The sequence below is a fragment of the Erithacus rubecula genome (assembly GCF_903797595.1).
Source record: "Erithacus rubecula genome assembly, contig: scaffold_101_arrow_ctg1, whole genome shotgun sequence".
Classification (NCBI taxonomy): Eukaryota; Metazoa; Chordata; class Aves; order Passeriformes; family Muscicapidae; genus Erithacus; species Erithacus rubecula.
Window position 1 is genome coordinate 661,050 of NW_027636395.1, and position 12,699 is coordinate 673,748.

The 12,699-nt window shown below is 46.9% G+C and overlaps 1 protein-coding gene across 3 annotated transcripts in view; it reads right to left on the reverse strand.

Moving 5' to 3' along the window:
- The window catches only part of LOC306815140 (versican core protein-like), a 91,226-nt gene extending 79,073 nt beyond the window's left edge, over nucleotides 1–12,153 (reverse strand). For 2 of the 3 annotated variants that reach the window (XM_079331765.1, XM_079331764.1), the window contains exons 1-2: nucleotides 11,752–12,153; nucleotides 4,189–4,264 (exon numbers count right to left, since the gene is read on the reverse strand). In XM_079331765.1, coding sequence (XP_079187891.1) covers nucleotides 4,189–4,258 — 70 coding nt within the window. In that variant the 5' untranslated portion in view covers nucleotides 4,259–4,264; nucleotides 11,752–12,153. The remainder of the gene's footprint in view (nucleotides 1–4,188; nucleotides 4,265–11,751) is intronic. The other variant, XM_079331766.1, reaches the window with a different exon arrangement.
- Nucleotides 12,154–12,699: the final 546 nt, after the last annotated feature.

A 12,699-nucleotide genomic window follows, 5' to 3' on the forward strand; every position in this document is an offset into this window, starting at 1 on the left:
GACTTATTCTCTCTATTTGTTATGGCCACCAAGTAATTAACCTTCGGAAACTGGTCTGAAATTTTAGGTGACAGATGAACTGTAAGAGCCGTTTCCTCAATTCACAGGAGGAATACCACTCTGAGTGAAAAATTATGAGGTACCTCACTGTCCAAAAAAATCCAAAAATGCAGGGTTCACACCTTGCCTCACCCCACAGCAGCTGCTCCCATGGCTTTGCACCCCTGCCACCCCTGACCCCGCTGTTCTCTCAGGGGTTAATTCTCTATATTGCACACGTGCTGAAACAAAAGCCTTTCCAGGGAGAGTCTCCCTAACAGTCACTCTTTCAAAGTTGTTTCCTTGTAGCCTCAGGGCCTTTAACACATTGCAGAAATGAAATATTTCAGGATGTAAAAGCAAAGGAGGAAGTAAAGCACAGAAAGTCCCTACTTGGCTCAGACTTGACACGATCAGGACTTTTATCATTTTTATGTCATCTCCAGCTGCAAACATTTCACAGTGAAATGCTTCCATCTGACAATATCCTGAGGGGGAAGTTGACTACTGTTCATCCAAGCTGCATGCTGCAGCTGAAGAGAGGGTTTCTGATGGATTTACCTTTTTTATTTGATATTATTTCATCACACATAATGGCTTAATGAAGATTAAAAGCTGATGCACAATAGTAACTATTTTATCTCCTTCACACTATTGTTTTTGAAAGGTAGAACATGGCCATCACAATTTTGAAGGGAACTAGTATTCATAAAGTTTAGAAGCATAATAACTTAATAATAACCACCAACATAGTGATACATGAAACAGGACATACCAGCACATGAAAATTATAGTTTATCTGTGATTAAACATATAACCTCTCCTTAAAGAGTAGAAAATTGGAGGGTAGAATGGAAGGGTGGGCAGGGAGAGAGAATTATAGAAGCAAAAAGGAAAGAGGAAAACAAAAGGGGGGAGGTGGGGGAGGGGAAGAAAAAAAAGAAAGAAAACAGAAAAAAAAAACAGAGGGGAAAAAAGGAAAATAAAAGAAAAAAGGAAAGTTGCTCATTGATCTGATTATTTTTAACAGATTATCTAGATGATAAAATCTTAATGGCATAATCTAGACAGATTTAATACAAGAGTCATCACCTCAATGCCCAATCATTTCAATAATAAAGTATTAGCCAGAAAAAGAGAAAAATGGACAGAGAAGACACAGAATTCTGAATGGAAGTTCTCAGGTCTTCTCCATCCATGCCTACCAAACTAAAATTCCTTGGGCACACAATTCAGATAGATTCAAGATGACAGTGTCAAAACTGATGAAACAGAGATCTTTTATATCACCTTTATTTTGTTGGAACTTCACAGAGTTACAGTGGTTAGAGATAAAGAAACAGAATGAATTCTCAGTTCTATCAGTTGTGATGGAATTACTGCCAAATTGCACAGGTGGGAGATTAAAATCAGCCTCAAAATATTTAGAATTTATTATGATCTCTTGTCATCTATACACCTTACAGGAACTTTCTTCTTAAATGAAGAATGACTAAATTATAATTATACTGACTGACAGAACTTTAATAAACTTTTTCAGAACATTGCCTCTGATTATGAGTGATCTGGAATATCAGCCCTGAACCCTGAGGAAATTTCCTCCCTTTAAAATTCATGCCTTCACATCAGCCAGCTGGAAGCCTTGGCAAACAACACATCATCCTGATATGCAAACTAGATCCAGGCTAAACTGTGCTACTTCCCAGAACAGGAGATTCTGTGTAGCTGCAGTTCTGCCCAACTTCAGAAAACATTATATCCCCACTATTTGTTGTGGTGAGAGGAGGGAAGAAGGAAGGGAAGAGAAGAAGGAGGAGAAGGAGGAAGAAGAGAAGTTTTTTCCCTACAGAAAAAGAAAATATTTGGCTGACACAATATCTGAAATACAAGATTAAGTGGTGTTCCTGCAGAGTTCCAAAAAGCTTGATTTCTTGCAGCACTCCAAATAATCAGCCTAGCAAAATTTACTGACCAATGCAGAAGCCATCAGTATCTTATATTAATTCATATGACCCCTTTTTTTCCCTTTAGCATTTTTGCTAAGCTGATATTCTATGTCAGCCCCTACCAGTGGGATGGAATAGACCAATGGCACATAGCTGGATGTCTTCCTTTTGAGGTGGAAAGGAAATCTTGCTTGAGAGCAAAGCCTCTTTCTGCAAAATGTGTACACTTGTTTCTGAGGCAAATGTTATAAAATTCTTCAAGTAGGAATCTAGATAATTTTTTAAAAGGACAGAATTCTGCTATTCTGTATCACATTAAACACAATGACCAGGCCAATATGTCTGCAGTGGACAAGGAGTCTGAAGAAAATAGTGCTCTGCATGGTTTGTCACTGCTTAGAGGAGTGAATTTGCCACATAATTGAGTTTAACTGAACAGAATGTTGCTACTGACTATGCAGACAAATCTCACATGCTTAAAGAATAAAATATTCTATTTATTTTTAGCTAAATTTATGAGGAGAAAAAAAAAAAAAAAGAAAAATTATGCATCTCATTTTTCAGTTCACCAGCAACCTGCTGGGACATATGGTATATTGCCTTGTCTAGCAGCAGAAATAGAAAGGATCAGTGAAACTATGTTTTGTCAATCCAGCTACGAGCACTGAGCCCAAGAGAAGCCTTTTCATTAACCAGAATTTTTTTAGTGAAAATAATAATGAATTAAAATGAGTGAAACTTATTGGAAACACTGACAAGTAATGGACTGAGACCCAACAAAAACCTTCCCTGAGTCCTTTACCGGGTGGTTTGTGGTCTGAGCAAGCAGAATAAGAGAAGGATGTGCAGAGTGAAGAACTACTTTTACAGTCTGCAAGACACAAGGAACCAGGTAAATGTAAATCTCAGGTGCAGAACTCAACAAAATGCCACAAATGGCCACCCAAAACAGGTAGGAAAAACTTCAGTGTTGATTATAACCAAAAGGTCCAGCTTGTAAAACACAGTAGTGATAAACTGGGAATTGGTGTTTCACAACACAATTAAAGGCTTCAATTTCATATGCAAACTAAGGATTTAAACAGAAAAGATTGAAACTTAGGGTGTCTTTCAGAATGCTGAGATATATTTTATTTTTAGAGTATTTTTAAACAAAATACATACTTCTAAAGATTGCGTGCAGTCTTCTAACACACTTCCTCAAAAATATTATCACACCAACTGACTTTTCTACAAAAGATAAGGACATGAGTTGATCCCACAGATTCTTTGGGATAGTCAATTAGATTAATTCATCAAAAAGGAAATTTTTGATAAGATAGGCCATTTAAGATGAAATAAAATCTGGAGTAAGTGAGAAGACGTGTAAAGATGCCATCCCACATTGTACAACTCCAAGGATCCATGTGACTCCTCTCCATGCACAGTGCTGCCTCTCAATCCCAGTATCCCTGAATTCTGCATTTGTGCAAGGCAGTGAGCCAGGCCTGTGGTCTGATCCAGACTTTTCTTCCTTATATCCAGTCTAAATCTATTATTGTTTGGTTTGTTGTTTTTTTTTTTTTTTTTCTTTTACATTGGTTCCACAAGTGAACCAGTGCTTTTCTTTATCATTCAGGACTACCTAAAGATGTTATTTGCAGCAGTGTTCAACATAGGAGGGGAAAAAAAAAAAAGTAATAGATTTGATTTTTACAAAGGTTAAAGTCAGTTTGAGGAGTTCCTGGAAATAAAGGTGAAGAAAAATAAAGAAAAATCTTGCTTTGAGACTTGGGGAAGCTGCTTTCCCAATTTTGTGAGCTTGCAGCAGCTGTTAGGATATTTTCCTTACTGAAAGCCTGACCCAAACATTCAAATAGTCATGGCAACCACACATGGACACATACTTCAGTTTTAGCATGGAATCACCAAGAGAGGTAGTAAAGGCTCCTTCCTTTCCACCCAAACCTGCAGCTGCCCTAACACCTCCCAGCAGCCAAGGAACCTGCCCCAGCTTAGCTCATGGCAGCCCAAACACAACAGATATAAATCATTAACACCCTGAGGAGGACACAGAAACACAATTAGTGACATGGTGCAGCATGGCAGGGGCAAAGAAAGTCAACTTCCTGAGTTTGGGCTGTTCCCTCAGTCCTGTGAAATGCCCTCCCAATTAGACCACTGAATTGATTTTAATCAAATGTTTTATGTCCAGAAGACTTACCTTTAGGTAGCATATATGTTATAACTATTGTAGAGTACATCCATAAGATACTTTTTATACTTAACAACATCTTGACCTAGAAATGAAGAACAAAGGAGTAAGTGGTTAGTATTGCACTGTGTCCTTAGCAAGTGTTGTAACTCAGCACATCAATATTTGTCACTGGTATCAGAAGCAGTCCTCCCTGCTTTCAGAGCATCTTCATTTAACAATTTATGGTGGAGATTTGCTATAATGACCACGTGCCTCCATGGAATATAGTTTTATAATGGGTTTCAGGTTCTTGATTATCTGATATGTTAGCTCTCTTTGGGTTTGTTTCTCACTTTCCTTTACAGGCTCCACCTTCCAACAGCTAGAGAGCTCTTCACATGTATCACATGAACATAATAATAAATTGCATGCTCATAACATTATTTCCCAGTTTTCATTTCAGTTCATAGTTACACATGTTGAACCTGTAAATATCCCCAAAATTACAAAAGCATTGCAAGACAAACACCAATAACTATAAAGGGTTTATAAAATAGTCCCTCGTCCTTATAGTTACACACATGTGCTATGAACATCCCAACATAAGAAATTACTTTCAGCAGCAGTTTGTCAAAACTGACAAATTTTCATCACCACCTTGATTTTCCTGACATTGCTGCAAAATCTGCTACCTGAGGTTGTCACTTGGACAAGTAACCAGGCTGACAGGTTTTTTTGTGTTCAAGAGAGCTTGCAGTTGAACTGCCTTAAGGATCAGTGAAGCAGAGATTTAATAGATATACCCGTACCTGTGCAGCCTGTGTTATTACTATGCAACCTGCACCGCACACGTGCACAGTTTAAAACTTCCACTTTTAAAAACTCCACAGGCTGCACTGAACATGACAACAAAGACTCACAGAGAGGCAGCCTCAGAAAACTCCTGGTGACGTGTTCCAGCTCAGGAGAGTTCTCTCCACAGCTCACAGCTGCAGCCCAAACTCCACACATGAGTCTGTGTGAACTGGCACGCATCCTGTAACGTCCGAGCAGCACGGGAAAGACGCAAAACATCTCCAACCAAGCCTTTCCAGTGAGGCAAGCTAAAAATTCCCACCCAACAGGGCTGAAAACCCCAGGGCCTTTCATTCCTTGTACATGGATGGCCAGAGCCAGCTGGTTGCACTGGGAGATGTGTGCTGCAACTTACTCCCTGGGCGTGGAGGGAGAATGCAGCTGCTTTCCACAGAGCAGGCTGCACGCTGCCAGGGCGTCTCATCTCTGCTGCAGCCACTCAGGACAGCTGAGTGCAGAGTGTGATATCACTTATTTTGCAACGTGGACTTCATGGAATTTGCACTTTTCATGACTGAGTCCCAAATAGGAACCAGGAGTTCATTCAGTGTAAGCTCTACATGCCATTAAACTATTTCTGAAGACCTTAACAACGACCCCCATAACCACTCGGAAACACTTTTATCTCTTCCTACACTTACACAAACCAAGCTGCATGTGGACAAAAAAAAAGTGATTGTTTTATTAGCTAACTTCAAAATTCTATACTGTGCCTGGGTGCAAACTCCCTGTAGAAGGTTATGAGTGAGGAGGTTGCACAAGATCAGAGCTGCAGATATCAAAATCCTTTGAATGCAATGGACCAGCTCTGAAATACAGTCACATGCTTGCTTAGATAAACACTGAAATGACCCTCATTATTACACAACAATTAAAAGAAAAAGTGATGTCAATCTGAGCCTACAGATGTGCAGGAGGACCTTCAAGCAACCCTTGCATACCAAAAGCACTGGAAGCCTCAAGCACCAAAACCACTGCAGCAAAGTTCCTGCAGAAACACAGGAGCTCTGATGAGAGCATGAAAAGAAGACTGATGGAATTCTCCACCTCCCAAGGTGCTGAGTGAAGGACCTGCCTAAAAGACAAAGACAAAAGCCTCTGTGAGAGCTGAGTGGCTCCAGACTTTTTGAGATGTTCTGCCCACATGTGCTCCCATGAGTCACACGCTGGCCACAGTGAAGCCAAGCTCCAGAACAGAATGTTTACAAGTTTAGCTCTCCATGTTTACCCATAAGTTTTATCTCCCTCCTTACCCTGAAGGCAACCTTGCCTTTTGGGACCAAAATCAAGGGAATCAAAGAAACCAGACAAGAAAAATAACAAAGTATTTTCTTTTTCCTGACAATGGGGGTGTTGCACCTAGATGGGGCTGGTTGCATTTTGCAACCACCACCTGGCCCACTTCCCTGGCTCTGACCTGGCTCTGCACCTGGGTGCCTGGCACGTGTCAGTGGAAGCCTGTTGCCCTTGGAAATCCATTGCAACTGCTGTCACAAAACAACTGCTTCCACGTTTGGTAAGAACACAAACCCTGCTGCTACGCTTCCAGTCACCAAACACAACACACACACCCACAGGGACTGATGAAAACAGAAAGGCAACTGTGGAAGGGCAATTTTTAAGGTATCCATGAGAATAGAGCACTCCTGGCTGTGATGGCTCCTAGCCTTTTACTGAATAGGGCAGGAATTGCACCTGCTGCACCAAAGGTGGATAGCTCCCAAAAATTGCACTGTTTGAGTACAAAGCTTACTATGAGACACTTGCCAAAAATCCCTACTTGACACTTGGAAAACCACCTCTTGAGTTTTTATAAATCTTCTTTATCCCAAAATGCACACTCAAGCAATGAAAACCCCTGTGAGGACGGTCTGATTTTCAGCCCTCAGGGTCAGGAGTGTGACTCCCACACAGCCCTCCACACCTGAGGGGTGGTTTTCACACTCCAGGCTTCGGTGGGTTCCCATAAACACTCCTGGGTTTGTGCTGCTCCACTCCAGCTGCCAGAATTAAACCAGCAGTTTTCCCTGCCACCCTCTCCAAACATGCAGACCATAAGAGCAGCACCTTGCTCAGCCCCACGGGGTAGCCTGGCTTAGGAGGAGACAGAGCTCTGCAGACCTGCTGCCAAAAATTCTTCTCAGGACCCACAGGTGGGGCAGAGGTTGCTGCTTACACCTCACCCCAATTCCTGCCCACATTTCCAGGCTCTGGGATGTGGCTGCTCCTGCCCTTCTGCTGGTAGAGGTGCAGCAGACTGTGCTCTCTTGTAGCCTCCAGAGGTAAATCCCTGCTCTAAAACAGGTTTGTGTTTCCCATTCCTGCACTCTGCAGTTCACAGAAGTCTGCTGTACTGCCCTAAACTCCACTGCAATTAGCCAAAATCCATCTAACTGTGCCTTTTTCCACAAGTTTTTTTTTTTCCCCCTTGGTGTCAGTACACCCATAGTAAAAGAAATCTGCAACACCACAGACACGGTGAGCAAATCTTGCCAACTCAAGCTGCAAGACTTGAGTAAGTGTTTAATTTCCACATTCTGCTAAAAAAGTACCTCTCTTGACGTGACCAAACTTGGGTTGCCTGCTGGCTGGCTTCCAACTGGGCTGATCCATTTTATTAGGAGCTACTACAGGCAGATGGATCTACAGCAGGAATTTGTGTTACATTTCTAAACAGATACAACCCCGAGCGCAGCATCTTTTAACCAATAGATGCCAAAGTCCTGGGCAAACTTCACATCTTTAAAAACTTGGAGTAGGGGTTCTCTCTTTGGGGAAAGAGAACAACTCCTATTTTTGCAGGCGCTGCTACCTTCCCTTACTAGAGCAAAAAACTCACAGGAGCAGTAAGTTCTGACAAAATTCCAGCTTGTGTTTAGTTTGCAGTCTAAGCTTGATCTCACACCAATGCTATTTTAATTTAACCAGATGAGAGAACATCATGTCTCTCTTTCTGTTTAAAACTCCAGGTTGAGAAAGTGAATTGTGCTAGTGTGGAAGAGATTAAAGCTAATCATAAAAGTCCCCGTTTCTCTGAAGCAGAGACAATGAGGAATTAGCCATTTTCATAGATGCAACAGTGTCCCTAAAACCTGCAACTTTTCAGGTCACGCTGAGGCTGGTTCTGCACATGCTCTACAGCTGCATTGTGAAAACTGGGTAAGTTCATTAAACACGTAAAAAGCAGCCTCTGCCCATCTGACCTTCATAGTGAAAGTCAGAATGACATAAAAGATTAAAAGAAAAAAAAGAAAGAAAAAGAGGGTGGGACCCAACAGAGCCCGGCAGTAGAGAAGAGAAGGAAGGCTGCTCATTCTAATGGGTAAAACAGTAATTTACAGCTTCCCCAACAACCTGGAAATGACCAACCCCAGCCATAGTACATCCCTTGCTACCTTCAAAGCTCTGAAAGCTTCACAGGTGCCACCTTCCCTCAAATTCTGCACTTTCTTTTACTCCTGCAGTCCTTTGATCCCGGTACTGTTAATTTCTGACACGTACCTACCTCACCATCAGCACTGCCTAATTAACTTTGCCAGCTTCACCACCTCTCTCCCACATGATTAATTAGCCCACTGTGCCGACACATGGGCGCATCATCCTGCATCCCATTCATCAGTGGCACCTGCTTGGCCTGTTATCCCTCGGAAAGGCCTTCCCAAAGCCGCAGAGAAAGTTTTTTGGGGTGCCTGCCTCACCTCTTCCTCATCACTCCCTGTGATGCTGATCACACTCCTTGTGATGCTGTGGGGGAAACTCCTTCAGGCTGAGTCCTTGTGTGAGCACAGACAGTGACCAGAGCACAGCGTGTTCTGGTGCTCCTGGCTGCAGCAGCTGCTGCCTCGGGACATCCCTCAATCCCTGTGTTTTTACGCCAGGAGCAGCTCCAGGCTCTGGGACAGCCATGCTGAGACACAGTGGAGAACTGCCAGAGGCAGCACGTGGAGGAGCAGCGAGCACAGCCTGCATCACCTCAGCTCCACCTTCTCTCCAGAAACAGTGAATATCCCGAGCTGGACACACAGGATCACCAAGTTCAGCTCCTAGCCCTGCGCAGCTCGCTTTGACAATCCTGCCCTGTGCCTGACAGCATTGCTGAGTGCACTTGATCATCTTGTTCCAGGAGAGCTTGGGGCCTCTCCTGGCCATCCCTCTCCAGCACGGGTGAAGGGAGCAGGAGGTGTAAATGATGTGAAGGTGTCACGCACAGGTCTAACCCTGCACTGCCATCATGGGGCGAGGCTCCAGGACCCCGCTGTGACTCTGTTCCTCAGAGCTCTTGGGGTTCACCCAGTGCCACTGCCGGGCATGAGGCCATGGCAGGGACCTGCCACTGTCCCCAGTGTCCAGCCTGGCTTGGGCACTGCAGGGATCCAGGGGCAGCCACAGCTGCTCTGGGAATCCCATCCCAGCCCTGCCCACCCTGCCAGCAACAATTCCTGCCCCAAATCCCAGCCAGCCCTGCCTGTGGCACTGGGACCATTCCCTGTGTGTGTCCCTGCAGCCCCTGGCAATTGTCTCTGTCCATGTTTGTGCAGCTCCTCCAGCCCTGCAAGGGCACTGTGAGCTCAGCCAGAGCTGCTCCTGTGCAGTGAACAATCCCAGCTGTGCCTTTCCTGGAGCAGCTGCTCCATCCCTGCCTCATCCTGAGCCTCCTCAGGACCCGCTTCTTGCGCAGAGGACTCCCAGGTCTGGATGGGGAGTGCGAGGAACTGCGGAGACGGCGGCTTTTACCAAGGCGGTGTTGAGTATATTAAATTATTTCATCACGGCGGTGATTTGAGGGGGCTCGGCCTTATTTTCCCCTCACGGTGCCGGGCCCGGAGCCCTCTGGCGGGAAAGCGGCGCCGCGGGAGCTGCGATCCCGCCGCTGGCCGCCCGGGGGCGCCGCGGGGCCGCCGCGCCCGCCCCGTTCCTCGACAGCGGCCGCGCCCCCGGGCCGGGCCGGGCCCTCCGCCCCGAACCGGGCCCGAACCGGCGGCCGCACAGCGGTACCGAGCCCAGAACCGGGATTAAACCCGCGACACGGGGGCCTTGCCAAAGCCCAGCCCTGCCGCAGCCAACCCCCCGCCCCGGCAGAGCGGGACCGCGCCCGCCCCGTCCCGGGCTCGCCCCGCCGAGCCTCGCTCGCTCCGTGTGGGGGAGGAAACTTCCCCTTTCCCTCAGACCAAAAGGCGAAAAAAAAAAAAACCTCCCAAAATCATTAAATATAAAAGGCACGGGAATAAAGGCAATCCCTGAAGCCACACAACATTTACTCTCTTGCATCCTGAGATGGGGTTTGGGGTTTTTTTTTTTTTTCCCTTGGGTTTTTTTTTGGATTTTTTTCTTCCAGCCCGCTTCAACGCTCACGCCTCAATTAACAAAAAAAAAAAAAAAAAAAAAGGGAAAGAAATGGGGAGGAAAGGTGGAGGGAGGAGGAGAAAAGCGGGTGGGGGAAAGGGGAGGGACAAGGGCAAAAAGGGGGAAAGGGAAGAGAGTGGAAAAGGGAGGAAACAAAAAGAAGGGGGGAAAGGAAAAGGGGGCATAGAAGGAAGGAGAAGGGGAAAGGGGAGAAGGAGGGGAAAAAAAGGAAGAAGGGAAAGAAGAGGAAGAAAAAGGAGGAAGGAAGAGAATGAGGGAAAAGGAAGAAAAACTGAGGGAAAAGGCGATAAGAAGAGCGAAGAGAAGGAAAGGAGAGGAAAAAAAAAAAAAAAAAAAAAAGCCGGTGCAAGGGAGGGAGGGGTGGCCGGGAGGACGTGACCAGGGGGACAATGAGGGCCGCCCGCTGCCCGCCGCCCCTTTGTGTGGCCCGGCGGGTCCCGCTCCGTGCCCCCGCACACACACCGCTCCTTCCCGCCGTCGGAGCGGCTCCCTGCTCCTCCACCGCCTCTCCTTTGTGCCACAAAGGCGAAATTCTCTTTGGGGAAAGCGGGGAAGGCAAAGCCCGTGCCCCAGGCACTGGACGTGGGTGTAAGAGGGGGCGTTTTGCTCCACTGACCTTGCGATCCTCCTCCTCCCGTTCACCCACTGCCCCCCTTTCCGCAGGGAAAATGTGGTTCGGGGCGCGCTGAGATGCTGAGCACCTCAGAGCCTGCGAGCAGCTTTCCAGGAATATCAGGAGGAAGGATCGGAGGGATAAAAAATGAAAAAAAAGGGATGTGGGGAGCACACGGGAGTGAAGGGCGCAGAGCGCACGCTTTTCCCAGCGCTGGAAAACTGGTGGCCGTGGGGGGAAAGGTCCCTTCTCCTGCCACACGGGCGCTTTGTGCACTTAGCACCCGTAAGGAGCAGCTTCCTCGCCTCTCCCTCCGGAGCCCGGTCGCACGCCAAGGTGCGGCTCTACCTTCCCAGCCATCCAAACCACCAGCACCGAGCACTTCTGTCAGGGCTCCCACCCCCAAAGTCTTCTATTCCCTAGTTTTCTTTGTTCTCCTCTTCGCACCGTTTTTTTTTTTTCCTTTTTTTTTTTTTTTTTTTTTTTTTGTAGGTTCCCGAGCATCCCTCCTTCTCCTCTTCCCCCGCGTGTCGTTGAACTTACCCCAGGTTATTTAAATTCACCAATCATCGCTACTCCCTCCCGCTTAAGATTTGCAGTTCGAACTCTTTGTTGGTACAAGCAGTAAAACAATTGTTTTACATCTTAGAGTAGGTATTTGCTGGCAGTCGTATACACAGAGAAAGGAAGGGGGAAAAAGAAAAGAAAAGGAAAAAAAAACTCTAAAAACCAACCCTCAATAAAAGAGTTATAGTTACCTTAAAAGGTAGCGTATTGCAGAGATCGCAAAAAATCACAACGTGGTGGCTGGGCTAGTCCAGAGATCCCAGTGGCCGCATGAAAGAGTAAATCCCCTCGTTAGTGCTGGAAGGAGCCGGTGGTTCCGGGGTCTCTCCCCTTGTGCCGGAGCTCGGTCTCCCCTCCTTCGCTCGCTTCCCGCCGGCGAGCACCTGACTCGGAGCCGGGACCGAGCAGTGGGCAAAGGCAGCGAGCCTGCAAGTTCAAATGCGAGCCTCAGCCACCCATCATTATTATATCGTTGTACCGTCAGCGCTGCAGAGGAGGGGCGCTGGCTCGGGGAGAGGAGGGTTCACAAGCTCTGCGAGAGCCTCCTTGCAATTTCCAAAGCTCCCGCAGCTGCTGGGCGCAGGAGAGCCCCCAGCGCCTGCCTCCGCCGAGCGGGGCCCCCCCGCCCCCGGCCCGGCCCGGCCGCCCCCTCGGGGCTCCCCCCGAACCCGGACCCGGACCCGGACCCGGACCCGGACCCGCAGCCCGGTGCGGCGGGACGGGACCCTCCGAGCTCGCCCGGAGCCCTCCGGAGAGGGACAGGCGGGTGCGAGAGGCGCATTGTTCCCCAATTAGACAATTAACCGGGAAGAGAATGGAGAGACCTCCTCCACCCTGGCTCCCGAAGCCGGCTGAAATGGGGAAAGTGACTGGGACCGAAATGCCTTTTTTCCCCTTTGCCTCCCCAGTCTCAGCGGAGGTTGCAATGAAAGAATAAATTGGTGCTGGTTCCAAACTTCCCCTGCCGATGCCAATTCACAGGCAGCCTCACATCGGCAGCCGCCCGAGCCAAGCTTCTCCACCCATGCATCTCCAGCCACTTTTTTTTTTTTTTTTTTTTTTTTAAGATTAGACTCTGCATTTGCTGTCCAAGCCTCTCAGAGATGAAGTCATAAGCAGAACTCTAAACCACCCTTTTA